The 23,089-nt window shown below is 39.2% G+C and overlaps 2 protein-coding genes across 3 annotated transcripts in view; one reads left to right on the top strand and one right to left on the bottom strand.

Annotated features, from left to right (window-relative positions):
- LOC5572854 (GPN-loop GTPase 1) overlaps positions 1 to 13,645 on the top strand; it is a 28,581-nt gene extending 14,936 nt beyond the window's left edge. Inside the window, exon 3 of the mRNA XM_001660563.2 lies at positions 13,508 to 13,645. Within this exon, the coding sequence (XP_001660613.1) occupies positions 13,508 to 13,593 (86 nt within the window). The 3' untranslated portion in view covers positions 13,594 to 13,645. The remainder of the gene's footprint in view (positions 1 to 13,507) is intronic.
- The window catches only part of LOC5572851 (nardilysin), a 62,782-nt gene continuing 53,326 nt past the window's right edge, over positions 13,634 to 23,089 (bottom strand). Inside the window, exons 7-11 of one of the 2 annotated variants that reach the window (XM_001660562.2) lie at positions 15,651 to 15,915; positions 15,450 to 15,573; positions 15,221 to 15,381; positions 14,937 to 15,156; positions 13,634 to 14,523 (exon numbers count right to left, since the gene is read on the bottom strand). In XM_001660562.2, the coding sequence (XP_001660612.2) occupies positions 13,720 to 14,523; positions 14,937 to 15,156; positions 15,221 to 15,381; positions 15,450 to 15,573; positions 15,651 to 15,915 (1,574 nt within the window). In that variant the 3' untranslated portion in view covers positions 13,634 to 13,719. The remainder of the gene's footprint in view (positions 14,524 to 14,936; positions 15,157 to 15,220; positions 15,382 to 15,449; positions 15,574 to 15,650; positions 15,916 to 23,089) is intronic. The other variant, XM_021852283.1, reaches the window with a different exon arrangement.

The raw sequence follows: 23,089 nt of genomic DNA, 5'->3' as shown, positions 1-23,089 counted from the left end.
TTCACATTGTTGGTTCATCATGTCTTAGAAGAAACCTTGAACATTGAGGCTTCGAATTACTTCCAATACTCTTTGAAACCTATCCCTCCGTGGGGGAAGCTAATTGGAATCGCGTTGATGGAGACAGTATTTGGAGATATTGATGTCATGAAGTCATCATGGTACTTTCCTGTTCAAGTGCATAAAACATAAATACCAAATCGAATCCTTATAAAACAAATAAGCTCAAATCCCATTTCCATTTGCGCGATTCGATTGTGTATTCAATTAAAAACTTTGAACACTAACGTAGGCAAATGTATACTAGCAGAACTATGCCCCACAGTGGAGTTCTACTTAGATGTTCGTGATAAATATAATACTAGACGCTTGACTAGACGTGTATTTGCAATAATGCTTCATGTGTTCATAGCATATAAATCATTATCGTAGATGTAATCTTTAAATTTGTTCATGATTGTCACGCCAGTCAAAACAATCACACCTAACGACGAGCAAGGCTGACTTTGATGTTCAGCCTGGAAAATTTAGCAGCCTGAGTGTTTCAATTTTCCAGGAATCAAAATTTGTCTTGCAACGCATAATATCTTGAGGCGATTAAGTGCGTGGGCCATCGCTTCCCAGCTTGCGCTGTTGAACGCATTCTGCACATCCAGAGTGGCAACCGCTCAGCTGTCTGAACGACCGACTGGATAGCGTCCTTTCCTGAATCCAAACTGGTTGTTGGACAATCCGTCCGCACCTTCCGTATACGGTACTAGCCTGTTGAGGATAAGCCTCTCCAACAACTTGCCCGTCGTATCTAGTAAACAGATAAGTCTATACGCCGACGGATCACCTGGTGGTTTCCTCGCCAAAATTCTTCATGTTTTGTTATGAATAGGTCTATAATTAGCTTCATCATAACAAGACAAGAAGAATGAACATTTGCACGACATTTTTTGGCGTTCATACACGATTGTCCCCAATCACAGGTTTCACCGGGAACTTCCCGTAACGTGCAAGCACCATATTCTGAACGGTTAAGAAAATCCAGTTTGAATAGCTTAAATTATTAAGGATTTCAACAGCTGGTATATTAGTTTGTCTTGCCGTTGCATTTGTTCAATATCTAAATAAACAAATAGATTAAAATAAAACGATCATCAATTATCAATTACAGTCAACTTTCGTTCGTTGCACTAAACCTGTAGCCCACTTAGTGAAAGACTTTCACTAATCGGGCTGAGTTTTGAGCTGTCAAAAACCAAGAACAAAAGAAACACAGAACTACCAACATTGATAAATTGCGCCTTATGTCAGAAAATGACGTTTGACTTCGTTTTAGGAGGGCTATAGCCCACTTAACGGGAGCCCAATTAAAACGAAGCCCATCTAAAGATAGTGCAACGAACGAAATTCGACTGTATTTTAAATATCATATGTTAGTCTGACGCATGCATGTTCCCAATTATGGACGCCATCCCGGGTAGGGGAGAATAGCAAAAGAATAACTAAATTTACCTTTAAAAGAGAATGTTTGAATAGCAAATTTAGTTCTTTGTTTGTTTGAAATAAGAGATAAAATAACAAAAATAATAACTCAGTTTGTATGGCATAAAAACTAAATCATAACATATTTCGCCATTGTAATAACAAAATAATAGCAAAACTATTGGCAAACATAAATAACAAAATAATAACTAAATAAGCTTTTCACGGGTAGAACAAAATAACGGTAATTTTAGTGCTTTGATTTTAATATCTAAATTTAGCATGATTGAAAAATAAACTTTTCGCTTTCCTGCTAAAAAAAACGTTTGCTTTTTGCAACCACAGAAAGGCCAGGGGGTGCTTCGTATGTCAGCACATGCCTTGTGGGTTCAATCTTTGCATGATGTACAGCGTATGAAGCATATTAGCGAGATCATAGGTCAGTTCCATAAACTACTTCTTGATCAGCGCCATAGATCGATTCGCCATATTAGTCATGTTGCATTAGCGGTTGCTCGTATTCAGATGAAAATGTCTTCGGAAATTCAACGCGTTTACAGTTCTTCATAATTTCTTTGTCAGCTTAAAGGTTAAAGTGTGCTCTTACGTACTGTCAACTCTCCCTTAGTCGACCTTCGTATCTCAATATCTAGTTAGAGAACCATAGTAAAATTTGGTGTTCATGGCTACCTCCATGGTCCCTTGAATCGCATATTTGCACTGGTTTAGTATTTATCCTGTAACACGATATCTCCCTAACTCGATGGTCCCTTCATTATCGAGTTATAGAGAGATTACTGTACATCATATCTTGTGGCTGCTTCTCGTGCGCTCATTTGCCTTAAAAGCATCATATTTACGGCACTTTATAATTGAGGACCGAAAGTTTTGTTATTTATGCTTTATTTTTGTTGCTGGTTGTTTTTTGTACCCTACATTTATGAAAAAAGTGAATTATAAATTAGATCCGAGTTATTAGGTTTACATTTTCAGTGCCCGGTCATAGAGGACAAGAGGTGTCCGGCCATAGAGGACTTGCAATGGTTTACGAAAAAGGTTGCTTTTCTTTGAAATTCTACATTTCCTAATAAATTTTGCATTGTGATTGATGCAAAACTTACTGAAGTCAACGTACGGAAACAATTCAGGTTAAATTATAAGAAACATTTGTGGCTACACTTGTATGAAATTTTATCGTTTCACATTTTTTTGGTAGATCGTATCAGAGTGAAACTTTTAACAGCTACTGTTTGTTTACGTTTGGACATGAAAACGTCATAGTTTGTATACACTGCAAAAATGTGTTTTGGTATCATCCTGGAATACTAAAATCTTAATATCATTATTCGTTTTTGGAACATTCAAAGTGTCCGGCCATATAGGCTGTCCGGCCATAGAGGACTTCCCCCTACAATGAATCATGTTTCGAATTGACAGTTTACTATTTTGGATGCAAAAACAACGAATGTTCAACTTAAGGAACGGACCATTCTGAATATGGCGCTGTCTATAATATGGTACTGGCACGGTAGTTCAAAAGTGCCCACTGTAGTCAATTATTCACATTGAGTCTACGATTGCCCTATTTACGACAAAAATGAAGAATGAGCCGTCGCATGATATCTTTTTGTGTCAAAACCGAAATGCCTCTTATGCAAGGTTTCCCCGGGGAACTTGGCGGCGCCATGAGTGGCCAAATCTGTCCAAGACTCATTTTCAATTTATAATAGGATGCTAGGGGCCTAGATAGCCGTAGCGGTAAACGCGCAGCTATTCAGCAGGACCATGCTGAGGGTCGTGGGTTCGAATCCCACCGGTCGAGGATCTTTTCGGGTTGGAAATTTTCTCGACTTCCTAGGCATAGTGTATCTTCGTACCTGCCACATGATATACGCATGCAAAAATGGTCATTGGCAAAGTAAGCTCTCAGTTAACTGTGGAAGTGCTCATAAGAACACTAAGCTGAGAAGCAGGCTCTGTCTCAATGAGGACGTAACGCCAGAAAGAAGAAGAAGAATAGGATGCTGGCGCTGGACATCCACGATGAATTGAAGTCTTTGTCCGCAAATATATTGACAAATAAAAATACGTCGGCTCCACCATCAATGAACCAATGCACGAGTTCACTAATTTGACGTTTGAGCGGTGCCGAATTCACTCGTTGCCATGGTCACGTAAATAACACAGCACCGCTCAAACGTCAGATAGTGAGCTCGTGCATCGGTCCATAGAATATCCAAGTTTGGAAGCCGAATTGAATAATAAAATTGCTGAAGTGTCAGGATGGCGCCTACTTGGAAACAGGAAAGTTTGGAAAGTCGATTAGACGCAATATGACATGCGCAAAAGCTTTTACAAAAGGCAGCAAAATATGGCCGATGAAGCGAAAAATCGTAGAAAGCGGAGAATCAGGAACGCTAACAAAAATTGTAATAAGAACAACAACAACGTGAACATTAATCCGCATTACCATAAAAATGTCTCATCCAAAATTCATCACAAAGTAAGCAAACAACAGAATTACAATCACGGAAATTTCGCCTTCAACAATAGCCAGGAAAGGAGTCATCAACTTCCTCCTGACAGAGAGATTCTTGCGGCTGCGAAACGTCAATTCTCTAGACCGCCAACAAATTATCGACCAACCATGCAGTTTAAAAAAGGAGAAGTCCGGCGAGGGAGGCGCCCCGGCAGTCCGTTGCAGTATCACCCCCGAACTGGACGACGGAAAGATCTTCAACTGGTGGATCTTGTGAAGCATGCGGTGCATGCCGGCATTCGTGTTTTCTACGGAATTGACGGAGGCAGAAAATAATTCAATGCAACCCGGTGAAGCTAATCAGCACTTGGTAACACATAATAATGACAATTCACCATATGGTTTAACAGACTTAAATAACGAACACTGTAGATGAAATTTTAATCTATTGTCAGAACTTTAATCGCATGAAAAGTGCTTTTAAAATTAATGAAATTCTTAAAAATATATTAAGTTCATCGTACTCAATCATTTTGGGAACAGAAACAAGTTGGAATGATGATGTGAAAAGTGAAGAAATTTTTGGTAGCAATTACAACGTATTTCGCAATGATCGTGACTTACTTTTGACACAAAGAAGATCGGGCAGAGGAGTCATCGTTGCAATATCATCAAATTTCAGTTCTGAAATCATTGCTTCACCTAACTTTAAAGAATTTGAGCATGTATGGGTTACATCAAATATTGGGGGTCATGCACAAATTACGTCACGCTCCAAGGGGGGGGAGGGGGTCGAGCCAAGCGTGACAAGCCTTACAAAATTTTCGGAGGATTCATACAAAATGTGTGACAAAGGGGGGGGGGAGGTGGTCGAAAAAGTTGAAATTTAGCGTGACATAATTTGTGTACCATCCCTTGGTAATGAAACTCATATTTTTGTATCAGTTTACTTTCCCCCAGATCAGGCTTGTAAGTCAACATACGAGAGTTTTTTCCTGATAGCAGAAGAAATCATAAATCAACTTCCTCCCGAAAACAAGGTGCATATTTATGGCGATTTCAATCAACGTAATGCAGATTTCATTCCTGATTTTGAAAACGAGAGTATTCTACTCCCTGTTGTTGGCGATAATGAAATTTTGAAATTTATTTTTAACAAAACTGCATCCTTAGGCCTTAATCAAATAAATCACGTAAAAAATAAACAAAACTGTTACCTAGATTTTTTATTGACAAATATGCATGAAGATTTCTGTGTAAGTGAGTCAATTTCACCATTATGGAAAAATGAAGCGTTTCACACGGCAATAGAATATTCTATGTTTATGCATATTTATCATACTCCTCACGAATATGTGTATGAGAATATTTTCGATTATAGTAGAGCCAATTATACTAATATTAGACTGAAATTAGATAACGCAAATTGGCAATCTGTTTTGAGAAATCAAAATAATATTGAATGGGCAATAGAAATCTTTTACAATTTATTGTGGGAAACCATTAGGGAGGAAGTACCTGTTAAGAAGAGACGAAGGAATCGCAACTCAAAAAATCCAATTTGGTTAAACAAGCAAATCATAAATTTGAAAAATCGAAAACAAAAAGCTCACAAAGTTTACAGCAGATATAAAAAAAACCAGACGATTTAGAAAAATATTTGGTTATTTGCGACCAACTCAATTTAGCCATTTCTACAGCACTTACCGAGTACAACATAAAAACTGAAAATGAAATAAAGTCATGTCCAAAGATTTTTTTCAATTACGTTAAAACTAAACTCAAATCGTGCAATTTTCCACAATGACTTTGGATGAAAAAGTAGGAAATAATTCTGAAGATATTTGCAATCTTTTCGAAAAAATTTTTCAAGAAAATTTTTCAACATTTTTGGAAAACGATCGAGATTATTCTTACTTTTCACATTTTGCTGACTTTCCGAGTGATGTTGGCGTTAATTCTGTAAATGTTCTGGACATTTTGTTTGGTCTTAAAAATTTGGACGCCACTAAAGGATCAGGGCCAGATGAAATTCCACCCGGATTCATAAAAAAACTTAGCAACTGAACTCACAACTCCATTATTTTGGTTATTCAATATGTCTCTTCAAACTGGCCAATTTCCAAAGGTATGGGAAAAATCATTCCCCATACCAATATATAAATCAGGTAAGAAATCGGACATTCGAAATTATCGCGGTATTGCTATTATGTCATGTATTCCAAAACTTTTCGAGTCAATTGTAAACAAAAATATGTTTACTTGTTTTAATTATGAATCGTGGTTTACGGCCAACCAGCCGAGTGGAAGTTTAACAACTACCGAAAAGCTAAACATTACATATAATTTGCAATTGGATTAGATGGACAAATTGATGTGAAGATTTGCGAAAAAGTTACACGTCTCCTCAGTGAGAATCGAACTCACGACTCCCCGATCTCTAGTTGGGGCGCGTTAACCACTACGCCATGAGAGGACTCATGAACGCAGAAGTTAACCTGAATTCGATTTCAGCTCAATAATCACGTGGTCCTCTTTCGCGAAGTGCACCTCTTTCGGAAGAATTAGATGCCCATCCAAACACAACGCTTTCTATATATATCCAATGCCTAGCCCGAGAGCGCATTGTTTTTTAGATATAGGAATAGCACACTACACTAGCCAGCAACTGCGCTGGCTGAGGTTTCTATTGTGTGGGCTTCCAATGGGTCGCGACGTTCTCAAACGACCGGTTACGGAACATGAGTCCGTTGCTCGATAAATACTTGTTTTAATTATGAATCGTGGTTTACGGCCAACCAGCCGAGTGGAAGTTTAACAACTACCGAAAAGCTAAACATTACATATAATTTGCAATTGGATTAGATGGACAAATTGATGTGAAGATTTGCGAAAAAGTTACACGTCTCCTCAGTGAGAATCGAACTCACGACTCCCCGATCTCTAGTTGGGGCGCGTTAACCACTACGCCATGAGAGGACTCATGAACGCAGAAGTTAACCTGAATTCGATTTCAGCTCAATAATCACGTGGTCCTCTTTCGCGAAGTGCACCTCTTTCGGAAGAATTAGATGCCCATCCAAACACAACGCTTTCTATATATATCCAATGCCTAGCCCGAGAGCGCATTGTTTTTTAGATATAGGAATAGCACACTACACTAGCCAGCAACTGCGCTGGCTGAGGTTTCTATTGTGTGGGCTTCCAATGGGTCGCGACGTTCTCAAACGACCGGTTACGGAACATGAGTCCGTTGCTCGATAAATACTTGTTTTAATTATGAATCGTGGTTTACGGCCAACCAGCCGAGTGGAAGTTTAACAACTACCGAAAAGCTAAACATTACATATAATTTGCAATTGGATTAGATGGACAAATTGATGTGAAGATTTGCGAAAAAGTTACACGTCTCCTCAGTGAGAATCGAACTCACGACTCCCCGATCTCTAGTTGGGGCGCGTTAACCACTACGCCATGAGAGGACTCATGAACGCAGAAGTTAACCTGAATTCGATTTCAGCTCAATAATCACGTGGTCCTCTTTCGCGAAGTGCACCTCTTTCGGAAGAATTAGATGCCCATCCAAACACAACGCTTTCTATATATATCCAATGTCTAGCCCGAGAGCGCATTGTTTTTTAGATATAGGAATAGCACACTACACTAGCCAGCAACTGCGCTGGCTGAGGTTTCTATTGTGTGGGCTTCCAATGGGTCGCGACGTTCTCAAACGACCGGTTACGGAACATGAGTCCGTTGCTCGATAAATACTTGTTTTAATTATGAATCGTGGTTTACGGCCAACCAGCCGAGTGGAAGTTTAACAACTACCGAAAAGCTAAACATTACATATAATTTGCAATTGGATTAGATGGACAAATTGATGTGAAGATTTGCGAAAAAGTTACACGTCTCCTCAGTGAGAATCGAACTCACGACTCCCCGATCTCTAGTTGGGGCGCGTTAACCACTACGCCATGAGAGGACTCATGAACGCAGAAGTTAACCTGAATTCGATTTCAGCTCAATAATCACGTGGTCCTCTTTCGCGAAGTGCACCTCTTTCGGAAGAATTAGATGCCCATCCAAACACAACGCTTTCTATATATATCCAATGCCTAGCCCGAGAGCGCATTGTTTTTTAGATATAGGAATAGCACACTACACTAGCCAGCAACTGCGCTGGCTGAGGTTTCTATTGTGTGGGCTTCCAATGGGTCGCGACGTTCTCAAACGACCGGTTACGGAACATGAGTCCGTTGCTCGATAAATACTTGTTTTAATTATGAATCGTGGTTTACGGCCAACCAGCCGAGTGGAAGTTTAACAACTACCGAAAAGCTAAACCGACCCATTGGAAGCCCACACAATAGAAACCTCAGCCAGCGCAGTTGCTGGCTAGTGTAGTGTGCTATTCCTATATCTAAAAAACAATGCGCTCTCGGGCTAGGCATTGGATATATATAGAAAGCGTTGTGTTTGGATGGGCATCTAATTCTTCCGAAAGAGGTGCACTTCGCGAAAGAGGACCACGTGATTATTGAGCTGAAATCGAATTCAGGTTAACTTCTGCGTTCATGAGTCCTCTCATGGCGTAGTGGTTAACGCGCCCCAACTAGAGATCGGGGAGTCGTGAGTTCGATTCTCACTGAGGAGACGTGTAACTTTTTCGCAAATCTTCACATCAATTTGTCCATCTAATCCAATTGCAAATTATATGTAATGTTTAGCTTTTCGGTAGTTGTTAAACTTCCACTCGGCTGGTTGGCCGTAAACCACGATTCATAATTAAAACAAGTATTTATCGAGCAACGGACTCATGTTCCGTAACCGGTCGTTTGAGAACGTCGCGACCCATTGGAAGCCCACACAATAGAAACCTCAGCCAGCGCAGTTGCTGGCTAGTGTAGTGTGCTATTCCTATATCTAAAAAACAATGCGCTCTCGGGCTAGGCATTGGATATATATAGAAAGCGTTGTGTTTGGATGGGCATCTAATTCTTCCGAAAGAGGTGCACTTCGCGAAAGAGGACCACGTGATTATTGAGCTGAAATCGAATTCAGGTTAACTTCTGCGTTCATGAGTCCTCTCATGGCGTAGTGGTTAACGCGCCCCAACTAGAGATCGGGGAGTCGTGAGTTCGATTCTCACTGAGGAGACGTGTAACTTTTTCGCAAATCTTCACATCAATTTGTCCATCTAATCCAATTGCAAATTATATGTAATGTTTAGCTTTTCGGTAGTTGTTAAACTTCCACTCGGCTGGTTGGCCGTAAACCACGATTCATAATTAAAACAAGTATTTATCGAGCAACGGACTCATGTTCCGTAACCGGTCGTTTGAGAACGTCGCGACCCATTGGAAGCCCACACAATAGAAACCTCAGCCAGCGCAGTTGCTGGCTAGTGTAGTGTGCTATTCCTATATCTAAAAAACAATGCGCTCTCGGGCTAGGCATTGGATATATATAGAAAGCGTTGTGTTTGGATGGGCATCTAATTCTTCCGAAAGAGGTGCACTTCGCGAAAGAGGACCACGTGATTATTGAGCTGAAATCGAATTCAGGTTAACTTCTGCGTTCATGAGTCCTCTCATGGCGTAGTGGTTAACGCGCCCCAACTAGAGATCGGGGAGTCGTGAGTTCGATTCTCACTGAGGAGACGTGTAACTTTTTCGCAAATCTTCACATCAATTTGTCCATCTAATCCAATTGCAAATTATATGTAATGTTTAGCTTTTCGGTAGTTGTTAAACTTCCACTCGGCTGGTTGGCCGTAAACCACGATTCATAATTAAAACAAGTATTTATCGAGCAACGGACTCATGTTCCGTAACCGGTCGTTTGAGAACGTCGCGACCCATTGGAAGCCCACACAATAGAAACCTCAGCCAGCCAAGTTGCTGGCTAGTGTAGTGTGCTATTCCTATATCTAAAAAACAATGCGCTCTCGGGCTAGGCATTGGATATATATAGAAAGCGTTGTGTTTGGATGGGCATCTAATTCTTCCGAAAGAGGTGCACTTCGCGAAAGAGGACCACGTGATTATTGAGCTGAAATCGAATTCAGGTTAACTTCTGCGTTCATGAGTCCTCTCATGGCGTAGTGGTTAACGCGCCCCAACTAGAGATCGGGGAGTCGTGAGTTCGATTCTCACTGAGGAGACGTGTAACTTTTTCGCAAATCTTCACATCAATTTGTCCATCTAATCCAATTGCAAATTATATGTAATGTTTAGCTTTTCGGTAGTTGTTAAACTTCCACTCGGCTGGTTGGCCGTAAACCACGATTCATAATTAAAACAAGTATTTATCGAGCAACGGACTCATGTTCCGTAACCGGTCGTTTGAGAACGTCGCGACCCATTGGAAGCCCACACAATAGAAACCTCAGCCAGCGCAGTTGCTGGCTAGTGTAGTGTGCTATTCCTATATCTAAAAAACAATGCGCTCTCGGGCTAGGCATTGGATATATATAGAAAGCGTTGTGTTTGGATGGGCATCTAATTCTTCCGAAAGAGGTGCACTTCGCGAAAGAGGACCACGTGATTATTGAGCTGAAATCGAATTCAGGTTAACTTCTGCGTTCATGAGTCCTCTCATGGCGTAGTGGTTAACGCGCCCCAACTAGAGATCGGGGAGTCGTGAGTTCGATTCTCACTGAGGAGACGTGTAACTTTTTCGCAAATCTTCACATCAATTTGTCCATCTAATCCAATTGCAAATTATATGTAATGTTTAGCTTTTCGGTAGTTGTTAAACTTCCACTCGGCTGGTTGGCCGTAAACCACGATTCATAATTAAAACAAGTATTTATCGAGCAACGGACTCATGTTCCGTAACCGGTCGTTTGAGAACGTCGCGACCCATTGGAAGCCCACACAATAGAAACCTCAGCCAGCGCAGTTGCTGGCTAGTGTAGTGTGCTATTCCTATATCTAAAAAACAATGCGCTCTCGGGCTAGGCATTGGATATATATAGAAAGCGTTGTGTTTGGATGGGCATCTAATTCTTCCGAAAGAGGTGCACTTCGCGAAAGAGGACCACGTGATTATTGAGCTGAAATCGAATTCAGGTTAACTTCTGCGTTCATGAGTCCTCTCATGGCGTAGTGGTTAACGCGCCCCAACTAGAGATCGGGGAGTCGTGAGTTCGATTCTCACTGAGGAGACGTGTAACTTTTTCGCAAATCTTCACATCAATTTGTCCATCTAATCCAATTGCAAATTATATGTAATGTTTAGCTTTTCGGTAGTTGTTAAAAATATGTTTGCCAAAATAAAAACTCGTATAACAAACGCTCAACACGGCTTTTTCAAAGGTCGTTCGACCACTATGAACCTTCTGGAATTTGTAAGTTACTCACTGAGTGCAATGGATAAAGGTTACTTCGTAGAAGCTCTTTACACTGACTTTAGTAAAGCATTCGATAAACTGGACATTCCAATGTTGACTTTCAAGCTTGAAAAAATGGGAATCGAAATGAGTCTCCTTACGTGGATCAAGTCCTATTTAAACGACCGTCAGCAAATAGTAAAATTCAATGGGAAAAGATCAAATCCAATACATGTTACATCTCAAGGCTCACACTTAGGCCCTCTTCTTTTTATTTTATATGTTAATGACGTTTCTTATATTCTAAACAAACTGAGGGTCCTTATTTATGCTGACGACATGAAGCTATTTTTAGAAATAAAGAATGATGACGATCATAATGTTTTTAAGAATGAGATACAAATTTTCTACACGTGGTGCTGCAAAAGTTTATTGGAATTGAATATAAAAAATGTAACCTCATAAGTTATAGCAGAAAACGAACCACACCAAATATGTCTATTGTTTTAGGAAACGAACATGTAAAAAAATGTGATAAAATAAGAGACTTAGGAGTTATCTTAGACTCAAAACTATCATTTGTAGATCACTATAATGTAATAATTCATAGAGCAGGAAATATGCTCAATTTCATAAAACGATTTGGTCAACACTTTCGTGATCCTTACACATTAAAAATACTTTATGTTGCGTATGTAAGATCAATATTAGAATATTGTAGTATTGTTTGGTCACCTTACACAAAAAAACATGAAGAACGTATAGAATCGATACAAAAGCAGTTTTTATTATACGCACTACGTAATTTAGGCTGGTCAGTACTTCCTCTACCATCATATGAATCACGATGTATGCTTATCAATATGAAATCACTGAAACTTTTGCACGATGACTTGACTGACTGTTTCATTGATTTTGAATACTTTCCAGATTTTTCCGCCAAAATTTCGTGAGTGGTCTTCAAAGAATATAAGATTACGATTCTAATGACAATTTGATTTAAAATTTTAGTCGATCCAATGTTGAAGAAATTAGTTATGATTTTTCAGTGTTTTTTGAAAAATGTAAAAACTTTAAGTAAAAATTTAGTATACAAAATTCAAAAAATGTTTTTGGAAAAATACATACGAAATAAGTATAACTCTTTGCCTTTCGAATGCGGCTTAGAGTGTTTTAATTGGACGTGTAATTACAGAGATATGGACAGGACACTTTTGTATGTTTTTTAGGGGTTGAACCCAAACTTTTGCACGGGAGTGTACATCTAGGATAATGGTAATCATATCAATGTTATGTGTATCCATTGCAATTCATTGAAAAAGTAATAAAGCTTATTATAACACCTCATCATAGTTATGGATTAATACTGTAAATTGTATATTAACAAAAGCCATGTAGGTTATCCGATAATGGTCATGTGATTAGCAGATGTAAAAATTATTAGGTTTTCAAGATGGCATATTTAGTTGATTGATTGCATTTTAGTCGGTTGAGAGTTCAGTTTTCGGTGTATTTCTCCACAGCCATTGACAGATTGAACAACAACGATAGGTAATTTCAATGTTTATATACAAAATAATCAAATATAAATTCGCCATTTCTATTTGAAATCAACAGAAAGATAAAGAAAATCCTTAGAATACCAAAGACTTCCGCAAGCCGCAGACGATGGATTATGGCAAGAAAACAGACTTTGAATCGCATATTTCAAAATCAATACATGTATAAAATAATTTTAGATAATAATTGAATAAATAATTTAGTATGCAAATTATGTGTTTGGGCTTTTTTAGTAGAATAATCCCTAAACTATAAGATAATTCCGTTGAAAATGTATTAAACGATCATATAAGAATCACGAACAAAACCAGTCATTTTCATCTTGATGTTGCATGGAATTCATTGAAAAGATCCAATAACTCATATATATCTTTACAATAAAATGTATGTGTTTTATCTGATGAATGCAATCAAAATGAAAACGCAAACGTTCATGTTGTAACCCGATGAACCTTATGTGAAAAACTACATGGAAAAAAACTATATGTGTTTTCAGATAAATATGATTACTTGGTTCAGTGATAGATACACGTTTGTCAAAATATTTAAATTTCTGCTCAACATGGCACTATCTTGCCCCTGAATCATCTTGCTTCTTTCATGCCTTTTATTCTATCTATTTCCAAATTTAAAATAATTGTTTTATTTCTTTTCTACAGGTGACGATGAGGCCGAAGAAGCTAACTTCACGTCGTTCGTAAGGAAACACAAAGAAATGCAGCAGAGTGCCACGCTGAACAAGTAAAATGGGACAAATAGAACAATAAAAATGATAACCACTTCACTAACGTGTAAAATGCATACAATTTTATTCAGACATTCAACACCAATCAACTTGTAAAGCAAAGGAACAGTAATCATTGGTAAAAATTCACGAAAATTGAATTTTTGTGACAGGGTACACATTTAATGCCTTCCCGAATCGTTCGATGTCCGTCACGTAGTTTCGGCCCACTTTGTCTGTCGTTAGATAGTGTATAGTGAATTCCTTGTCCAAATCCTCGATCTCAGTTTCTTCATCCTTCTCGGACACCTCACCGTTGCAGAGAATCGACTTTTCGCTACAACCAATAACCTGAACGGAGAACTTCCGTCGGTGCTGATTGTCAAACACCAACTGATTGTAGAAGTCTATGATGTTCTGCTTGTCCAACCGCTCAATATGTTCCATTTCCAGCTTGTTTCGATTGAAAATGTACTCCTCGGTTGTAATCTCGGCCCAGTTACGATTCATTTCGCTCTTCAAATCGGTATCGATTATTTGCTTGCGCTTCAGGAGTGAGCTCTTTACCAGCTGGAAGTCTTCTTCCGGCATGTCGTTTAGGATTTGAACGAATCTACCGTTGAAATCTTCGATCCTGTCGTCTATATGCTGGTACGTAAATTTGTCCTCTTGAGAATGGATCGTGACCGAATATCCCAGAATGCCAAAGTTGTCACGAATGGTTACAGACACATCATATCCCAGTTGTTCCTTAGTACGGAGTATGTCAAAGAGCGGTTCCTCGATTAGCATTACCATCAGCTCCAGTTGAGCGTTGATTGACGGCGTCACAGGCCCAGCCTGGTAGAAAGTTGTCGTTACCGTATTGACATCATTCTCGCGGAAGGACTTTACCGTTAAGTAGTTATTGCCCAGAGGTATTTCTCGAGCTCTTGATTCGGTTAGTGATTTCTGAAATGAATAATACAGAAAATGAAGCAAGTTCTAAATAATACATGCAGATTCTGCATTGCAGAATGAAGTGACCAATAAAAATCAAATCACAAAAAAACTATAGTTACACACCCATTTTTTCATTTAAACCCCCAGAAGCTACTGTAAAAGTTTGAGCGCAATCCATCAACTCTAAAACTCTAGCTTGAAGTTTGAATGAAGAAAACTGTCTCAATTACATTTTTGAGCATAGTGACTTGAAGAAATTTTATTTCTCCTAGCAGGGTATCCACTTTTTTACAGAACTGAGATTCCCTGATATTTCGTAATAGCCACCCGATATAATATAAAAATGGTAAATTGAAAAAGAAAGCTCTTAGTTTAAAATTTAGTTAAATGGGCCATCTCAAAGCAGCTATACATATACTTACATTAAGTATTTCGCCAGGAGCAAGATTTGTCAACATCTTCGACATAACATCTAGAGCGTCTTGCTTGCGAGTGTTTCCCTGTATCAGCGATTGGATTTTAACTTGATGAAAGTATCTCACGGAGAAATCACTGAGCGCATCAATTGTCAAATTCTTCAATGCATTGAATCGTTCCAAAGTGGTCCAGAAATTTTCCTGCACCACCTTCAATCGAAAATCCCTGTTGAAAAAAAAAAACACTTCTAAGCTTACTATACTTCGCGAATATGGTTTTAATCAATTACCTGCTCAGCTTGCTAGCTTTTATGATTTCGTTGTAATATGCCTTGGCCAGCTTCTTTTTGATGACATCGAATACATCTGCATTTATGTTTTTGTTAAAATCTCGCATAGCTCTTGTTATTTCATCGACGATTATTGGCAATTTCTGATTGTAGCCATCGACCTGCAATGCGACAATTTCGAATTAGTTCAAAATCATAACTATATGTTGTAAGTTATACTGAACACTACCTTCAAGATGATGCCTTTTTCAGAAGCATAGATCTCATAGTTCAAACCGGCCACCGTTGCTGGATAAAGGTCTTCAGCAATTTGGAATTTCAGCATTGCAGTGTATAAACTCGTTAGAGTGGCACTGTAAATGTGTAATTGAATTTAAATCAAATGTCTTTTATTTGATTTTGTTTTAAGTAGCGTTATACTCTTACGTACCATTCCGGATCATGCATTGGTAGCGGAGAAATAAAGTAGAAGTACATTAGCGACGTGGGTAAATTAAATTTGCCGTCCTGTCGGTACCATAGTTCACAATTCTTACGGTCCATTATTTTCTCCGGGAACACTGGAATCAAAGGAGCATCCTGCTGTTTGGCAAAAATAGTAAAGTCTGAGCTGATGTACTGGTTCCGCTCCTGCAGTTTCAACTCCGGGATGGACGAAGCGCTGCTCCACAGGTTCTTCCATTCTAGTGGCATATCTGAAAATGTTCAATATAGGTATGTATATTAATCCTAATCTGTGAATACGATTTCATTAGAAAGCTTGTTATAGCAAAACACCGTGGCCGTGAGATCGAAAGTGATCCGGAGCCGAACATTGGAATGATTAAACCCAAAAAATATAAGTATTTATTCATTCATAACTGCTAAATAGATAACACAGAATTAAAGTAACCGGATGTATTTTGCTTCAAAGCGGGACAAAATTTTACATTTGATTAAATAACTGCAATCCTCACGCACACATCACTGATCTACAGCGAAGAATATGCAATAGATTTCAAAGCATTGAAGCAAAACTACAAAAACTGACTACAATAATTTGAAATTCAAATATTATCTACAAATTTGCAAACCTAACTACGCAAGTAATGCTAGTGGTGACCAATTGTGTTAATGACTTAGGTGATTCTATAACATTCCCCAGAAAACCTTTCCCCCGAAAACCATTCCCCAGAATTCCGTTCCCCAGAATGAACCATTCCCCAGAAAATCGTTCCCCAGAATGTAACATTCCCCAGAATTCCATTCCCCAGAATGCACCATTCCCCAGAAAGCTATATGAATATCCATTTTTTTTTTAATTATTGCTTTGCGTGAGTCACCTTATGTGGGGGCGCAGATTGCCGTAGCGGTAAACGCGCAGCTATTCAGCAAGACCAAGATGAGGGTCGTGAGTTCGAATCCCACCGGTCGAGGATCTTTTCGGGTTGGAAATTTTCTCGACTTCCCAGGGCATAGAGTATCTTCGTACCTGCCACACGATATACGCATGCAAAAATGGTCATTGGCATAGTAAGCTCTCAGTTAATAACTGTGGAAGTGCTCATAAGAACACTAAGCTGAGAAGCAGGCTCTGTCCCAGTAGGGACGTAACGCCAGAAAAGAGGAAGGAGAGTCACTTATGTGACAGGCTAAGGTCTGATATGACAAAACAAATATGTAGGTAGGAGGGTTAGGGACATAATGAACACACGGGGCGAAATGGACACCCCCTTACTCTCTGGGAATATGCATATTTCAGCAAAACTTTATAAACTGTACGAAATCTGTATTGTATATGAACGTTTTGACGGTATAAAAGTTAACGCTTTGCTTCATTTGTCCTCTGAAATTCTACTATATTTTTTTCTCAGATTCAAATTAGTTTATAAGCAAAGCAGAGGAAGCGGTGGATTTATTTTAAAGCAAAGAAACATATTTCCATTCTATGTAAAATAAGCATTTACCTAATGTGTCCAATATGCCCCTAATCCCCCTATTCATGAGTATTTTGCATATTATTATAGTACACCCTTTTTTTAATACATTCCCATAAAATATACATACTATATGTTTATTTTTGCATATATAGTGATGCACCCTTCTTTCAGTATTATCTCATTAATGATATAGGCAAAATATATCGATGGAGAGCCCATATAGCAAAAGGTCACTTGGCATAAAATAATTTGGTATAAAGCCATTTGCCATCCAGCCATACTTATGCTCCTTCTTTTCAAAAAGGATGTTCTTCATGTCATGCCAAATGGTCATTGGCCAAATGACCATTATACCAAATGGTCCTTGATCATTTAATCAATCATGCCAAATGCCTTCTTGCCATTTGGTATCCTTACGGAAAATTTTGTCTATATCGTCAACAGGATAAGACTGAAAGAAGGGTGTATCACTATTTTGTGCAAAATTAAACATTTTAATGTGCAGAATAGTAAGTTTTTATTCTGCCGAGTTTACGTAATCATTATATCGGAAACGTATAATATGATACTACGAACGTTTTTATTCTAATCGGTGTAGCCCTAAAAAGTAAGAGATGATGCACCTTCTTAAAACATTGATGAAAAGCTGCATACATCACTACATTTGATAAAAATTGGACATACATGTGAAATTATACATTTGGAATCTACTATACCGAAAGAAGGGTGTAGCTCTATTTTGTGCAGAGTAGTGATGAGTTGTATATTCTTTTAAATAAATATTCGATATTGTGTTTCCCCATAGACTGATCTATCAGTTTTTATAAGTGCCAATAAAAGTGAAACTACTGTGATAGTTCATTTGCAAATGAAATTTGAATTATGCGTAAAGTGTTCATAATTAGCAGCACCAATGCTAATCTTCTCATGTAGGTACTTGTAAACAACTTTGTATGGAGTTTAATTTTCAAGTTTTTTAAATAGATTATTTCAAAACTTTCAAGTAGGTATATAATTTTCTGGGGAATGGTCTATTCTGGGGATTGGTTTTCTGGGGAATGGTTCATTCTGGGGAGTGAAATTCTGGGGAATGGTACATTCTGGGGAATGAGATTCTGGGGAATGGAATTCTGGGGAATGGGTTTCGGGGGAATGGTTTTCTGGGGAATGTTATAGAATCGACTTAGGTGGCTATACATCACTGTTTAAAAAATATTCACCCTTTTTATCAAACCATGACTATTCGACATTTCAACATTGTTGTAAATTGTGGACAACAGATGATTTTCAATTAGATGTATTGTATAAGAAAATAATATTTGTCATTGAACTACAATCTGGTTTTGTAAAGCAAACGGCACTTAAAATAGAGCGTGTCTTTAATAACATTTGAATAACTTTTGTAGGGTAGAAGCACTGGTTTTGGCCATACGCCAGTTGTAGCCATAGTGGATTATACACCGTTTCACAAAGCCAATCAACATGAAACCTTTTGTGTTCAGTAGATCACATTCATATGATACAGCTACCTTCATTACTCGTCCATATTGATTCGAAACATAAGAAAAACAATTGATTTTCCTTATAATTTTAACTCCCATACACCTAATTTGGCCAGAGCACTCCTAATTTCGCCACTCTCATGAGAAATCAATGCGATTGGCCAATTTAGGAACCGAAGTTAAATCTCTGGCCGAAACTGGTTCCATTGGCCTATATTGACCAACGGGATTTTCAAAGCGAAAAAATGGTTCTAGCTCAACTTAACTTTGATATTTTACACACATAATATGGATTGAAAACTTACATTTGACATATTTGTAGTGTAAATACGGCTTCCTATTTAATTTTTATTGACATTTTCTCTTAGGCTGACCAAAACCGGTGCTTTTACCCTACATCCAGAAAATTCGCATTTTTTTTCTTCATATCTCACATAACTTATTATTTAATTGACCTCTGCCTGGTGCTTTGGAGTGGCCACATCAGCTGGTACCGACTTTATGTTTCATTTTTTGACATGTTCCTTCGAATTTATAAAGATTGATAGGGGAAGACGGGGTAAGACCGCCCGCCTAAGCAATTTAATTCATATGTCAAAATCAAGAAACAAAAAATCATTTTTCTGCGCAGCATGTCGTTTTTTTAAGGCCTTGGGTATGATCAAAAAATATCACAGGGGTTGTATTTGCAAAAAAATATCTATTTCTTGAAGCTTGAAAAAGTGATGTCTTATAACGATTATTTTTAGCTACGGGGTAAAACCGCCCACCCACGGGGTAAAAGCGACCACCACGATTTTCGTACACAATTTTACGATAAAACATATCAGTTCCCTGTGATTTTAAAAAGAATAATGTTTTATGAATTCTACATTGATTAACGTAAATATTGAATCATTTTTAGGGTTTATTAATTCAAAAATATTTAGATACCTACTTATCATCCCCTTAAGACACCCTTATTGTGGAAAAATATGCGAATTTGGCTTGTATTTTTATCAAAATTGATTTCATTTTACTTGAATAGTAATGTACAACTTAGTTACAACTTTAAAAATGGTACAGGCATTTTAACTGGTATAAATTAGGGGTGGCACTCTTATCCCACTAACAGTGGTCGGTTTTACCCCACTAGCGAAATTTTCAGAACTATAGCCTTATTTCAAAGCTAAAATATTTACAATTAATTTTTCACTTCACTAATGCATATTTCACATTGCTGTTCAAGCATGGACGGGTAATTTATAATGTTTTTACAAAAAATCCCTTCCGAAATCCTTAAAGGAGTATCTGTCAAATTAAGATCAAATTCAATATCGACGAGCGGAAACTTTGTTTCCCATATTTGTTATGGAAAATTTCATTAAAATATCACCCTAAAAGCCTCGGAATGACAAAAATCTTGTGTTTATGCAAGGTGCTTGATGAACTTTTAAGAAAACCGCCGTTTTCATGCCAAACTGGAGGTGGTCCGTCTTACCCCGGCGGGCGCTCTTACCCCGTCTTCCCCTACGCCAAATGGCATGTTTTGTTCATAAAACGGAAATGTTCTCAACGAGCTCCCGGCCGAACTTCTCAAACACGGAAGTGACCAGCTGCACGAACTCCTTCACCGTATCATTTCGAGGATATGGGAGGAAGCGCAAATGCCTACCAGTTGGTTGGAAGGTCTCATTTCCCCTTTGTACAAGAAAGGGCATCGACTGGAGTGCGCCAATTACCGAGGGATAACACTCCTTAATTCGGCGTACAAAATCATGTCTGGAATTCTGTTAAACAGATTGATACCGTATGAGGAGTTCTTTGTCCAAGCTGGTTTTCGCGAGGGCCGATCAACGACGGATCAAATATTTACTCTGCGTCAAATCCTAGATAAATTCCGGGAGTACAACTTGCAGACTCACCCTCCCTTTGTATATTTCAAAGCAGCGTACGATTCAGTGAAGAGAAACGAGTTGTGGCAAATTATGTCCGAACATGGCTTTCCGGCGAAGCTGATTAGACTGATTCATGCAACGCTTGATGGATCGAAATCAAGTGTGCGGGTGGTGGATGAGATTTCGTCATCATTCGTAACCTTAGATGGATTGAAACAGGGTGACGCTCTTTCTATCTTGCTGTTTATCGACTTGATACCGACATCATCGGGATTGACCGTCGGGCAGTGGAAGAGGCGCTCGTGCCTTTCAAAAGGGAGACAGCGAGGATCGGGCTTACGATCAACACCACAAAAACGAAGTACATGATAGCTGGTGGTCAACGTGGGTCCGGACGTGTTATTGGTAGCGAAATGGTGCTAGGTGGTGAAAAGTTTGAAGTGGTGGAAGAATTTGTGTATCTTGGAACACTAGTGACATGTGATAATGATGTTACCCGCGAGGTGAAAAGACGTATTGCAGCTGCGAGTTGGGCTTTCTACGGACTCCGTAACCAGCTGAAGTCCCGTAGCCTGCAAACGAAAACAAAACTCGCGTTATATAACTGATCCTTCCGGTTGTCCTATATGGTCATGAATCATGGACATTGAAGGAAGTCGACCGGAGAGCTTTCGGGGTGTTTGAACGTGCTGCGAACAATACTCGGCGATAAACTAGAAAACGGCATCTGGCGGCGTCGCATGAATCACGAGTGGTACCAAGTGTATAGAGAGGTGGATATTGTCGAGCGCATATAACACGGCAGTCTGCGTTGGGCTGGTTACGTTGTCCGTATGCCGGAAGAACGACAAGCAAAAATAATATTCAACAGAGAACCCGGACGAGGCCGCCGACTTCGTGGTAGGCCGCGCACACGATGGCTTTTTGCGGTTGAGGAGGACTTAAGGGCACTTGATGTGCAGGGCGACTGGAAGCGATTGGCCCAGGACCGAGCCCAGTGGAGAAGATTCGTTCATTCGGCGCAGATTCATCGTAGCGAATTGTAGCCCATCAAGTATCAAGTAAAGTAAGTATCTCAACGAGGTTTGGCGGATCATATGCCTGATGCTCTGGAGTGGCCATGTTTTGATCATAAAACGAAAATGTCCAAAACAAGGCCATAGTGTAGCAAGTTTCAGGTCCTATGGAATGGCTTCATCAGTTGGTACCGAATTTATTCTTCGTTTATTGACTTGTTCATTCCATGAGTATTGAGACGTTGAACGGCATGTTTTACTAATACTATTGGTTGAATTTTGAACACCCCTATTTTCTTTCACTTGATATTTGCAACGATTGTTTTTGTTCTTATTTTTATTCCACTTTTGACTCGTTGTTCAATAAAACAGTACTATACCATCACTCGTGATGGATTTTTCCGGGAAATAACAGTGTCGTGAAGCTATGAAAAGTTTTCTTTGTGAAAGCATTGAATTTTGCTGAAAAATACGAGCATTCGTCCGTCGCGGTTCGGCCGAATGTAACGACATGGTGGCAGCCATCTTGTGCTTCCTACGTTCGTTCGAAGAGAAGAATTTCCTTGGAGAAGTTCGCGAACATTCGTCCGTCGCTGATCGACCGAATGTAACGAGTGGCCATTTTGATTCCAGACCCGCTCGCTCATTGTGTGGAATGATCCACACACCGAAGAAATCGTCCGTGGAGGAACAAAAGCTCCAACAGAGGAAGAAAGAAGAGACGCGAATAATGGAAGAGCAACTGAAAGTGTACATTCATCAGCGTGAGGCAGTGCAGGGGAAGCTATCCCGAGTGAAAAATGCAATACAAGATATCATCGTCCGAATCAAAACATTGAGAATGTGCATTTCCTTCGTTGTCATTTGAATACGGTTGACACATGCTACAGCGAATTTAATGACTTACAGAACAAGATCTATGCGTTGTCCCTCTCTGATGAACGAAGATCTGAGCATGAAGCGAAATACGTGGATTTCGAATATTTGCACAACGATTTGAAGATACGTCTCAAAGAAAATGGAAAAATGCCAAGGTTGGAGGATCACAGCAAGCCATGCGCGCGGGCGGCTGCGTTTTGAATTTTGTGTCACGTTTACCTCGTCCGCGTTTCTTTTTTTCTTTTTAAGTTCCGCTGGTGAAAATCAGATTCGGCGGATGGTGCTACGCCACGTGCGAATGTTCTGTGGAAACATGTTTTTCACGACCCGTTTTTTTATCTCCCATGCGTGTTGATTCAAAAATTGAATGTGGTTCGTGGATGCTCGGATCGGGATGGATTAAGAACTGCAGTGCGAGCATTTCGATGGGCAGTGCTAGTTAACGGCTCGCGCTATCGTTCTTTATTAGAGGAGTGACAGATTGCAGAGGATTTTCGAAAAAGGAATTTGGTGTGTTTGTTCTGATTAGCAGCGCATAATCACAATGCGTAAATATCAACCATTTGTCGGCCAGAACGTCTACCGAACGTATCCTATGGCACTACCCTTTCCATCAACATTCCACAACATCCCGTAACACCTATGAGAGGTCGTAGAGTTCTCTGCATCTTTCTTA

The sequence above is a fragment of the Aedes aegypti genome, chromosome 3 (genome assembly GCF_002204515.2).
Source record: "Aedes aegypti strain LVP_AGWG chromosome 3, AaegL5.0 Primary Assembly, whole genome shotgun sequence".
Lineage (NCBI taxonomy): Eukaryota > Metazoa > Arthropoda > Insecta > Diptera > Culicidae > Aedes > Aedes aegypti.
This window is presented reverse-complemented; position numbering and strand designations above follow the sequence as displayed.